This window comes from Megalopta genalis, chromosome 4 (genome assembly GCF_051020955.1).
Source record: "Megalopta genalis isolate 19385.01 chromosome 4, iyMegGena1_principal, whole genome shotgun sequence".
Classification (NCBI taxonomy): domain Eukaryota; kingdom Metazoa; phylum Arthropoda; class Insecta; order Hymenoptera; family Halictidae; genus Megalopta; species Megalopta genalis.
The window spans coordinates 14,403,566-14,415,718 of NC_135016.1; the positions used below are offsets into that span (position 1 = coordinate 14,403,566).

A 12,153-nucleotide genomic window follows, 5' to 3' on the forward strand; every position below is an offset into this window, starting at 1 on the left:
TTCGACCCGGAGCACTGCGCCCCATGGCGCCAGAATTCACAAGCAGTACTCACTTCTGATTGGTCCATGTTTTTTTTTTAATAATTCATTAACAAAGTCGCAACCAGCATTTGTACTGTCGAAGAAATCACATACTTTCAATCATCTCAAAAATCACCTTCTTTTAAGGACTTACGACAGTTTCTGGGACACCTTCTATAAGATTACTCTATGGCTATGTTGGCTACCATTGTTCTCAGCTGATTTCAGAACGCAGCTGTTCCAAATCCAGTGTTACATGGATGGTTTAGTTTACACTCCCATTTACACATCTTCAATGGAAATACGTTTAAGATGGCGTCGCTCATTGACAACTATGAGCAAGAATACGCCGTTTTGACAGCTGACATAACTGCGAAAATCGGTAGAATAAGGACACAGAGCGGCAGTAAGTACAGACAAAGTAGAATCGTAGAAATGATTATGTTTCACACCTTCGATTTTTATTTTCGATGTGAATATCAGTCTTTCAGCAATATTAAACAACAATAATCGATACACGTGACGTAATTTCAGATGAGAGGAGAACATTCGTCCAAGATGTGGACAGGCAAATTAAGGATGCTCAGGAGCTGGTAAAAGAAAAACTACATTGTATTTTTCTGTTTTTTTTAGAAATTTTAACATACAGATATTTGAGCTTATTAGAAATTACAAGTACATAGTTTGTTACATATTAGGGTTAGACAAGAGTCGTTTTATTTTTCGTTTATGGAAAGTTAATTATCTACGTGTTAATATTTCTGTAAATTTTAACAGTAATATAAATAATAGTGCTTGATTTCAAATTATCCTTTAAATATAACAATTAGGATTTTTAATTTAGCAGTCATACCTTAGAAAATCAAAGATAAACTAAACCTTTTAAGTTGTGAAAGCTTTGTCTTATTGAGTTTTCAGAGAATAGAAGTTTAATAAACAAAAGTTTCATATGATTATGGATACTTTGTACAATGCTTAATATATTTTTTAATTTGTGGAGTGTGTGTGTAATTAATTAATCTTCATGTGGTGATCAGTTATAAAAGAGGGTTAATAGTTATATTGATATAATAAAATAGAATCAATAGAGTATAATTACTTCAGCTGTTCTTTTGACTTTGGATATAGCATTCGTAATTTCAATGATTCTTCAAATTTATTTAACCATGTTATTGTGTGAAATTTATATTAAAGTTTCTCTGAATTTGTTAGATTCCACAAGTCTTAACTTTTAAGAAGAGTCTTACTAAATTAGTATGCAAGACATCAAATTTTGTGTAGAAGATGTTCAATAATGTTCAAATGTGAAAATGTTCAAATGTTTGACATTATATATTTGTTATGTCACTTTTGTTTGTTCAACTTCAGCTCGAGCAAATGGAATTGGAGGTTCGTGGGGTGACTGGTGCATCCCGTGACCGCTTACGTGGTCGAGTAGAAAGTCACAGAGTAGAACTAAAACGATTGACTCAAGAATTCCAATCGGCTAAAATGCCAAAAGAAGACAGCATTGAATTAACCAGAGATGATTCCTGGGATAACGGTATTACAGAGGATCAGAAAGAAAGATTGTTGGATGCTTCGGAGCGGATAGAACGAAGTGGACGGACATTACAAAATGGTTATCGAATGGTACTAGAAACAGAAGAAATGGGTTCTCAAGTATTGAAGGAATTGCACAGTCAAAGGGAAACGATTCAAAGAGGAAGAGGAAGAGTAAGATATTATTTTCAATTTGCATCTTAACTGTTCAAATCAAATGTTTTTTTCTGATGATAGAATTATCATGACTTATAATTAATTGTTATTACATAAATTATTGTTTTAGCTACGTGATACAGATGCAGAGCTGGGACGAGGTTCTCGGTTATTATCAGGAATGATATTCAGAACTCTTCAGCAAAGATTTATTTTAGCGGCAGTTGCGTTGACACTAATAATTGTTGGTTGCGTTGTCGTATATTATAGCTTTAAATCTAAAAGCTAAAGCTGCAAGTAGAGTGATATCTTGGTCGCAATGAGGTTTTTGAACCATATTTATTATCAGTGAGTTTCAAATGTTATTATTACATTGAATGTAGTGTGCTGTGGTCGTTAGTAACTTATAGTTTGGAGGGATGTCGTACCATTTTTGCTTGTTTCATCATTTTCGTTCCGTATTTTATATTCATTTTTTATTAAGAATCACTTTAAATCCTTGATATGGTTTATAATTATACAGTTGCCAAACAGGAGGAAACAATTGTAATGTATTAGTAGTAATAAAAGAAAAGCATCTCCTGTCTAGTTACAATGTTATAAGCAAATCTTTTGAAGGTCTACGAAAATTTCAAATCATATTCACGATCTTCTAGTTATCCATTTGTTACGTGAATTCTGTAGATTGAAAAACATTGAGTTCGCCACTGTAATTAACGTTCAAGTATCCTACTTTGTACTAAATCCAGAATTCGACGAATTATTGTTATCAATAAAAATATACATCTATAGTTAGGCAATAATATGTATCAAAATACAAGGATAAGAGTTGGAGAAGATTGTAGCTAGATGTGAAAAGTATCAAGGGTTGATTACAATTAAAATTAAATCAGACGCGCCTAATAATAACTCATTTTATTACTTATAATATTGTCAATTACCTTAGTAGCCTAAAACGGTGCTTATTTTTTCGCTTGCGTTTTTATGCAATCGTGAAAATGATATAATAAAAGTTGCGCGGAATAACGAACGTATTCGATGACGGAAGTGACTTCTGTGGGTGCGACATAAAGGCATTTCAATCCTTCCTGTCTTCGCTGCTCCCAATGCTAATGAAAACAAATCGAGATGAATGTTCAGTCTGGTCAGTCCAAATGTCGGTAGAGATCCTCTATCTGTGGTGTGAAGTAGTCTTTCAGCTGAGGTCGTTTTGTTTTCAATGTCGGCGTGAGGAGGCCGTTTTGGACAGAGAATGGGTCCGGATGTAAATAAATATCTTTGACCTGACATTAAAAGAAATAGTATTAGAATGTGAATTATAAAGAGCTGTACACAACTAGACTGGAATTTTATTTCTATTCGGGTCACAACATTCTTAAGGAAAAAGATACTTCTTTTAAAAAAGCAAATATGGTAAAATGGTTCTTTCTTTGCTTCGTAAAAATTTGAAGATCAATGATATTATTTTCGCGGAATCGAATAACGATTTAATTAATTTATCTTGTTTCCTGTAGAAAAGATTAAAGTTATTCATAACATACCCAATTTAAAAGTTTACTTAATGTTGCATTAATATGTTTAATATGTCCAGTCGTAGTTGCCATTCTGTATACTTTCAAATGTTTCTAATTATTTTGAAGAGAATAACAAGATTGTCTAACTTACTGTAATTCACGTATGCTTGATTCCCTAACTTTTTCAAATTTATTTGCGGGATTAAATTGTGCAAGCATAGTTTTGCTTACCTGCTCAAAGGATTTGAGGCCAGCTTCTTTTCCCCACGCAAGCATGTCGTCTATGATTAACTGTTTGATTTGTGGATTATTGCATAATACGCTTAGCGTACCCGAAATACCATTCTCCACTGCCCAACATTTTACAACATCCACATCCGGTACTACTATTCCTACAACGCAAGATTTCAGGGATTCCCCGTGAACGAATACTTGATGTACATATTGACTGCGCAAATAAATATTTTCAATCTTCTCCGGAACTATGTATTCTCCTTGTGACAGCTTAAAGATGTGTTTCTTCCTGTCGATTATTTTAAGCGTTCCGTTCTGTGCCAAAAGAAAATTAGGATTAACAATTAACGCAAAAGTAGTTCTCTGTATAAAGAACGAAATAGTTTTCTGTTCAGAACGCATGTAGGTAGAAAGGAAAGGAAATGGTACTACATCCTCAATATTTGTATCAAGCAAGAAAAGTGTTATTGAATGATTATTGTCTTACAGGCAGCCACATGCCGATGTCTCCCGTATGATGCCATCCGAATTCGTCGATAACTTGAGCAGTTTTTTCAGGATCCTTGAAATATCCCACGAACACGTTAGTGCCCTTCACGCACACCTCGCCTTTGCTCTTTCTGGCATAGTATTCCATTTCCGGGACATCTACTAATTTGACGCAGCAGCAAGCAACCGGTGGACCTACGTGCTCCGGTACATAATCACCCTGTGATAATTTCAAAACCGTGAATAAGATGTTGAATATAGGAATTAGTAAAGTTGAATCGAACTCAATTATCCATTTAAAGCCAGTTCTGCTTATTTTGTTGTTTAAGAGTCGAGAAACGCCTTTGCAAGTTCACAGAGCCATTAGGTTGATGATAGTTCTGTAGCAGTTTTAAATGGCTAATTGTTTTTGAACCAACTATGGGCATAAGAAGTTGAACATTTATTGCACACACTATTAAAATGTTACAGAACAATTGTTACGCAAATTGAATGTTCCTTTTGGGAACATGTTCACTAGTTATCGTACAATAATGAACGTAAAAAATATAACTGTTCGTTTTAGTGATGTTAAGGATGCTTATTATAAAGACACGTTAGTTGGAAAAGTAAATTCAAAAGAGAGGAGCTTTAAAAAAGAGGAGATTTAAATTATATACATCCATCGAAGTCTCAAACATCTTTTATGTGATTGATTGATGGAAGTATATAAAGATTCCTCTTTGTTAATATTCGTCATGTGTACTTATGATCTCTTAAAATTCCAATTATTTCAATTTCTTTTAATTATACTATTTTATAGTCTGACTACATTAATTTACACTTTGATATGTTCTATTTTTTTTTTTAAATAAACACATTAGTTTTGTGCTATTAGCTTAAGACCCTCAAATGTATAATAATGTTGCAAAATGCCAAGCATATAAACAAACAAAGAGGTTTAACATGCAAAATTCGTAGCAGAATTATATTCTAACTGCAGATTTTATACATTTATAGCATACACGATTAATATACCACTGTTTAATATACAGAATAGTTAAAAACGTTAAAAAATAGTTAAATAATAGCTGTTTCTATTTCGTTTGCCACCTTATAAAAGTCTTAAAGCAAATAATTTTGCTATTCTTGGATTCCACAAATTAATTTTAAGAAATCTATATATACGTAAATAATGGTGTATTGATAACAAAAATATATTTATAATTAAAAGTTGCTTCTATAAAAAAATATCATGTACGATTTCGAACAATATCAAAAATTATTATAGTAATTATTATATGCGTTAAAATACTGTATCCAAAGATATAACATATTTATGTATGAGAGCGTAAACTAAATAAATGTTTGTTTAACTCGTTCCTGAGCGCTAGTCATTTTGGAATGAGTTTTTATAAATTTATTTTTATTATGTTATTTGTTGTGCAATGTAATCTTTAAATAAAATATTAAAAAGTAGACAGTAATTTAATAAGTTCTATAAATATTATTTAGTGCATAATACTGATACTAGACGTACACGACTAATTGAAACATTAGAAAGAGACGTTTTATCTTAATACAGTTATAGCAATTTGTTTCTTTAAAATTTATTTTTAAAGAATTTTAAAGAATTTTTTAAAAATTTATAATTTTACATAGGAGCATTTAGTTTCTGGAGTAATTGACTATATTTTATAAACAATTGTGTGTAGGAACGATCGAAAATGTTTGTGATTAAGACACGAATTATTTAAAATATTAATTTATTGTTGCTGAAAATGTTAAAAATATTTATCAGAGTTACTTAAGATTTTTGGCAACTATTCCAAGACGAATCGCCTGACTAGAATATACAGGGTGTGACGCCTAGAATCGTAACAGAATATCTTCGTTGTTTTTGGTGTCATGAACAAGTTTCAATGGGTAAAATATTTCAATATGGCACCAGTGTGAAATAAGTGTTTTTTCAAGGTCTCCCGAATTATCATAATTGTAGATTTTATTGAAACTAAATCAAATTCTGTATGTATAAATTGTTGACATTCTTTGTTGTTCATTCTTTGTCAGCAGACATTATAATTTTCAATAAGACTTAAGAACGTACCTTTTATAAAAACAAAACAAATTTTAAGAAGATAAATATCGCTTGTTTATTAGCATATTTTATTGCGTGAATCGGATGTTAAATGAAAACGTAGTGCTCTTTTAAATAACATTAATAAGTCGTTAACGACGTTCTTAAGTTCTTACAATATCTACATAGTTTCCTATTTTGCTTATGCACTTTCAATGCATTCCTTTTTTATTATAAACAGTTACAGAAAACAAAATCTAAAGAAAAAATTTCTTAACTATATTAGAGATTTTATTAAATTTCGGAAAAGATAAAACTCTCATTAAATGAATTTTATAGAAAATGGAAAATATTTAAAAATTATATTAAGTTTCTGACAGCCAATTGAAATTTTCACACGTTTCCGTAATGCCTAAATGAACGAACGTGTCTAAAAGGAACAATTAAAAAAACATATTAACAAAAATTGATATATAAAGTTATAAATGATCTTGAGCATACTCGTTTATATTGTTATGAAAAAGTTTCATCGTTCGTACGTTAAACGAAAATTTCATTTGAACTGAGCATCTGTTTTATACACTCGACGTGGAGAATGTTTATTTATTATAAAAATTCGTAGTTTGATCACGATGCATATTTTCTTAGAGCGGACAACTTTTTCGTGTTCTTATCTCATTAAAACGAACGAAGATATTTTAGATTCTAGTCTTGGGCGATCCGTCCTGTATATTGTCACGATCATTGGCGACTATACGAGAACGGTGCAACATTTCACAGCAGTTGCATACACGCTGCACAATATAGTCGAACAGCTGATCGCAAAATTGACGTGGCTGGCCACGTGCTTTTGGCGCGTGGTTGCAGAGAGTTTTTCTGTTCGACCAGCCGACATAAATACCTACGACTACCTATAAATATTAGCTCTTGTCGCCTAGGTGCATCGATACCCAGCAGATATGACTAAAATAGTGACCATGTGTGTCACTTGATCGTTAGTCAGTCCTCGATTGAAATCATCTGATAAATGATCTCACTGAGGCGATTCGGCCGTCGACCATTGTTATTGCGTACTTTCCCTATATTGTTTCTTTAACCGTTCTTCCTCGGGGATTACCCGAGGCAATAGCACATGCTAATTCTGTAGTTCTGTATTGTCTTTGTTTATTGAACGCAATATTTTATTAATATAGATCATAGAACTCGAATTAAGTATTTTTATTTTGTAATCTAACATAATGGAATCATAAAAATTGATGATCTCCTTCACAATATAATTTGATCTAATGTTATACTAGTTTCATAAATAACTTTTGAGAATGGTAAAAGTGTTTGCACATTAATTAAACTGCGAATTTTTTTGCTGTATTCTTTATTTTGAGAATAGAATAGAATTTTGTATCAGCTTCTTCATTGAAAATCTTTCAAATTTGTTGTATTTTTTATTTTGACAATAGCATCTCCTTTTGATATTGTATCAGTTTCCTAAATTAAGATTCTTAAAAACGTCGGATATGTCCGCTGATCAATTAAAGATTTTATTTTTAAAACGAAGAATGCGACAACAAATTCTAAAGTTTAATTTTCCACGGTGATGCAATTTTGTAGTAAAAAAAATAAGGTACCTTAGAAAGGTACACGATGCAACTATGTATTTTGGATTACATTCCTGGTCAGAAAATCATGGCTATAGTTAGACTTCGGATTTGAAGAACAATGAAAACATTAAAAGTATTTACGGATCTCTTGTTGCACTCGTTTCCATTTATTGAAACTGTTGAAAGAAGCGGTACATCTTTATTTAACCTGTTCCGTATAATTGACGGAAACAATTTTTATTTTGTATAAAAGTCCGTAGTCTGATTATAGCATATTTTAATATTACATAATATCACGTAGAACGTATTTTGCTACCGAGAGTTTGAATATTTCGCTTTCTACAGAATTTTCAAAGAATAGTTTGTTTGCATATGTAACTCCGTAACAGGAGAAGAATTTTAACACTGTTCAATTATTTAAAATTCATAGTACTTTAGGCCATTTAAATCAACGTTTTCGTAGCTTTTAAGATATTAGTTTCAAAATGATAGATATTAAGGAACCCAGAAAGTGTCTAATACAAATAGGGAAAATAAAGATAAATAAACTAAATAGAACAAAAACAAAAATGCCCTTTTCTTGCCTATCGATTTCTCAATTATTTTTCTGAATTGACAATTCTGTACGAGGCTAGTGACCAAAAATGATTTAGAATTGTTATATCGCTTATTGTGAATTTCACGAAACAATCTGAATAAAATCTAAAAAAAAACTGAATACAATTTTGTAGATTTGTACTAAATAAATCAGAAACAATACATACAACAAGACTGTGTTTGCTAAATGTATCATTCGGTTTATAGCATTAACAAGTAAATACATAATATTTTGTAAACAGGAATACAAATTCGTATTGAACGAATTCAAATTAATATATTATAAATTTTGTATAGTATAATATTAATATAGTAGAGCAATTAACATTCTTTTTATTCTACAATGAAAACAGTCTTCTATTAACAGAACAATTTAGATAAAAATAAATGCTGTTATTTACAAGCAACAGAAACACTATGAAGCATTTACAAAACGTGAATGACAAAATTTCAGAAAAAATATTAACAAATAATTAAAATTAATGATTAAAATTAGACAATAACCAAAATAAAAATCGTCAAAAGCAATAAGCAGACTAAAGGCTACGCGTATTGGTCAGTGCCGTTTGCATAAAATTCGGTAGTTAATAATTATTCGATTAAATATTGGGTTAATTAAAAGGTAATATTGGAATGTATAGCATAAGAAATAGATGTGTTAATGGTTCTTAATCGAAATACGTCTGCTTTATGATCGCAAATACAAAAAATTCTATTTCGAAACTATTTAAACTATTTCTGCATCATTCATGCAAATTATAAATCATTCTAACTATTTATATCATATTTTTACGTTTATAAAACTTAGAAAGTACAATTGACATGTAACTTACGTGTATATTTTGTTATATCTTATTAAAATTTACACGATACAGATTATAGATTCTAATAGTATTTAATTACTATATTTTTCATTGTTGTATTTAATTACTGCACTATTTATTTATTAGGATAATATTTAACTGCTGAATCGAGTGCTATTTTAAGACCCTTACGAAACGAAATTTTTTTGAGAAACGAAACAGCTTTTCGAACGATCCATCAATGCAAGATCATCTTTCGTGCAAAATGCAACCGAAACAGTCTTTTACAAAATTGTTCGACATCATATTTACCAGCTGCCGCGACATAATCGTGAGTGAAACTGTATATGGGTCAGTCGTTCGATTAATCGTGAGCGAAACTCTATGTGGGTCAGTCTGTTAACATGTGAACACGATTGAACATTAAACAATGATAATTTAGCTACATACCTGAATCGTAAGAGTGATTGGCGCGCAACACTCTGTTTGACCGTATCCTTCAACTATCAGGCACCCAAGGGCACACCTTGCGAATGTGAGCACATTTCCCGCGAGGGGTGCAGAGCCCACGACCATCAGTCTTAACCTTCCACCTGTCGTCTCTTTGATCTTCCCAAAGGCTAGCTTGTCCCAAATACTGTTGTTTCGGATGATGCCCTTCTTGATCTCAGACTCTTTAGCTCGCATCCCCATGCTGAACACCAGCTTCTTCATACAAGAGTTCTGAAGCTCGGCTTGGACCTGGAAATATCGATTGATCACTATGAACAATTCGAAAATTAGTGAAATAATCTTGAAAATTAATGGAATAACGGCTTGAAAATTCATAAAATGATTTAAAAAATTCATGAAATAATCTCGAAAATTAACGAAATGAAAGCTTGAAAATTAATAGAATAGAAGCTCTGCAAAATTCATGAAATAAAAGTCTTATATCGCTCTTTTTATAGACCACAGACCTACAAAAGCAATGTTTTGTTTTGGTGCAAGTTTATACCGGATGTTAGTAAAGTAAGAGGAATATTTGACCATTTATTAATAGCTATCCATTAGCTGTGTAGTTTATGTGCTATCCTAGTGGATGTAAAATATGTTTACCATTCAGATTTGTTTAAATGTTTATGCCGGCTAGCAAATTTAGACATTGTTTGAACCTTGGTCTGCGACTCTATTGGAAATAAGCTACATCATGTTTCAAACTTATTTTCACGCTACTAAATTCTAATAAAACTAATTATAACTATATACTAATTAAAATTCTTTAAAAATAATTATATTTAAAACATCGTTAAAAATGTAAACTTTGTACTGGCTAAATACCTCAATGTTATAGGCTTAACATGAAATAAAAATCATGTAAAATTCAAACACTGTAGGTAAAAAAAATGCCTTTATTCTGGAGTTAAAATAGCGTCGATTTCATCACCAAATTACTCAATTATCGACGAATAAATTAAATAAGCTACAATTACACTAGGAACAACAGAACTGTGTGGCCTGCAAGAAGTATTTCTAAAAATATAATTTGAGAAATTAATGAATAAAGCTGAGAATGGTCGCAAACATCAATTGTATTGATGTGAATATGGTCCATCGGCCGAGATATACAGGGTGCCCCAAAAGGTAGGCACTTGATTCCGTGATTATTTGAAGTAACTCTGCTATCGTCAGCCACAATACCGATGCATTTCGCTATAATACGCTATAATAAACCGTCAAATAACACTAGAAACTATTATAGTATTTTGGTTACTTTAACACTAGGTTCACGAGACCCACGAAAATGACGGATTGCAAAATTTCTCGCGAGACGACCGAGCCAATGAGTGGAACTGGGAAAGAAATGTCTATGTAGCTTCTGTATCTTGTAAATAATGCAGACAATTTTTATTTTGCATAAAAATCCGCAGTTTAATTATTAGGTCGTCCCATAAGGGTTCTTAAGGTCGTTAGAAGTAACTTTTCACTTTGCGAAAATGTTCTCCATAGCTTCAGTAACGAGTTATTAACGAAACACACTGACCAATGAGAGGCGAGCTCGATTGCCGCGAGGCGGTCGAGTCAATGGGTGGAACTGGGCTTCGTCCGTTTGTTGGCTCAGCCGCCTCGCGCCAGTCGAGCTCACCTCTCATTGGTCAGTGTTTTTCGTTAATATCTCGTAAACAAAGCCGCGTAGAACATTGCCGCTAACGAAAAAGTTACTTCAAATGACCTCAGGAACCCCTCATTTCCCGATTTCGAGTGACATCTGGGACACGCTGTACAAAGCCAAAGATAAAGAAATAGTATAAGTAGTCCGAATGTTAATCAGAGTACTCTTAATAATTTCGCCAGGTCTTGGCTTCTACCCGGAAGCCTCAACAGTAAGAACTGTATGGTGCTTTGCAGTGAAGCCTCAAATCTCTGACTCGGCTCTCCAAAACTGATATCATAACTGTTTTCACTTTCTGCCGGGAACTTCCGTCGTCGTGAGCCACTGTATATTTTCGCAGAGAAGATGATTGGCAAAGCAGCGTATAATTGTCGGTCCGTTTGAAGAATCGACTCGGCATCGCGTCGGTTGGACGCTTAGCAGTCCCGCGGAAAGTAAGTGGGTACCAACCACTCGACCACGCGCACATCTGGAGCTAATGGATGATACGGTCTTTGGACGAAATCGGCTCCGACAGTTTTGTAACCAGAGAAATTTGCTTGAGCAGCGCCACTGTTCCTTTTGGTCTGCTGATCGGTCACGAGGAAAATTGGTATCCCATGTGCAATCACCGTTTTGACCGAGAGCTATTTTCGCTTGTGCATTGTGCGTGACTTAAATTAACTTCATGGATTTTGTGGAATGACTTCCTTGAAGAAGATGAACAGCTGCTGGTGTCCGAGCCCGGCAATTACGGATTTCTCTGACACTGTCTTCGATTCAATGTTGTGTTCCAGGAGATTAATGATGATGAAGTAGACTGCGGGACTTTATGCAAAATGAAAATTGTCCAAGACGATATTGTAAGGAACCGAAATTAAATAAAGATATATTATTTCTTTTAATAATAATATTGATAAGTTGAAAATAGTGTACCAATATTATTTCATTCTTCTTACGTCTTTGTAATCTTATATTTCAGCAAATGATTTTTGCCATAAATGTGTGAAAT

The 12,153-nt window shown here is 32.6% G+C and overlaps 2 protein-coding genes across 4 annotated transcripts in view; one reads left to right on the plus strand and one right to left on the minus strand.

Moving 5' to 3' along the window:
- Window positions 1–245: 245 nt before the first annotated feature.
- Window positions 246–5,422, plus strand: Vti1a (Vesicle transport through interaction with t-SNAREs 1a). 2 transcript variants are annotated; one of them, XR_004490509.2, is made up of 5 exons: window positions 261–427; window positions 556–614; window positions 1,390–1,737; window positions 1,850–2,067; window positions 3,957–5,422. XR_004490509.2 is itself a non-coding variant. In XM_033472460.2 (4 exons), exons 1-4 carry the CDS (start codon window positions 334–336, stop codon window positions 2,006–2,008), a joined length of 660 nt encoding a protein of 219 aa, XP_033328351.1. In that variant the 5' UTR covers window positions 246–333; the 3' UTR covers window positions 2,009–3,715. The 2 variants fall into 2 exon arrangements, 1 of the variants encoding a protein (XP_033328351.1); XM_033472460.2 differs by lacking the exon at window positions 3,957–5,422 and having other exon boundaries at window positions 246–427; window positions 1,850–3,715.
- Window positions 1,915–12,153, minus strand: part of LOC117221424 (long-chain-fatty-acid--CoA ligase 1) — a 54,982-nt gene continuing 44,743 nt past the window's right edge. For both annotated transcript variants that reach the window (XM_033472390.2, XM_033472408.2), the window contains 4 exons: window positions 9,461–9,751; window positions 3,955–4,176; window positions 3,465–3,782; window positions 1,915–3,002 (listed from right to left, as the gene is read on the minus strand). In XM_033472390.2, coding sequence (XP_033328281.1) covers window positions 2,865–3,002; window positions 3,465–3,782; window positions 3,955–4,176; window positions 9,461–9,751 — 969 coding nt within the window. In that variant the 3' untranslated portion in view covers window positions 1,915–2,864. The remainder of the gene's footprint in view (window positions 3,003–3,464; window positions 3,783–3,954; window positions 4,177–9,460; window positions 9,752–12,153) is intronic.

Coding starts and splice junctions, on each gene's coding strand:
- Vti1a (XM_033472460.2), top strand. CDS start 334: ATGGCGTCGCTCATTGACAACTATGAGCAAGAATACGCCGTTTTGACA. Junction 428..555: donor AATAAGGACACAGAGCGGCA/GTAAGTACAGAC, acceptor ACGTAATTTCAG/ATGAGAGGAGAACATTCGTC. Junction 615..1,389: donor TTAAGGATGCTCAGGAGCTG/GTAAAAGAAAAA, acceptor GTTCAACTTCAG/CTCGAGCAAATGGAATTGGA.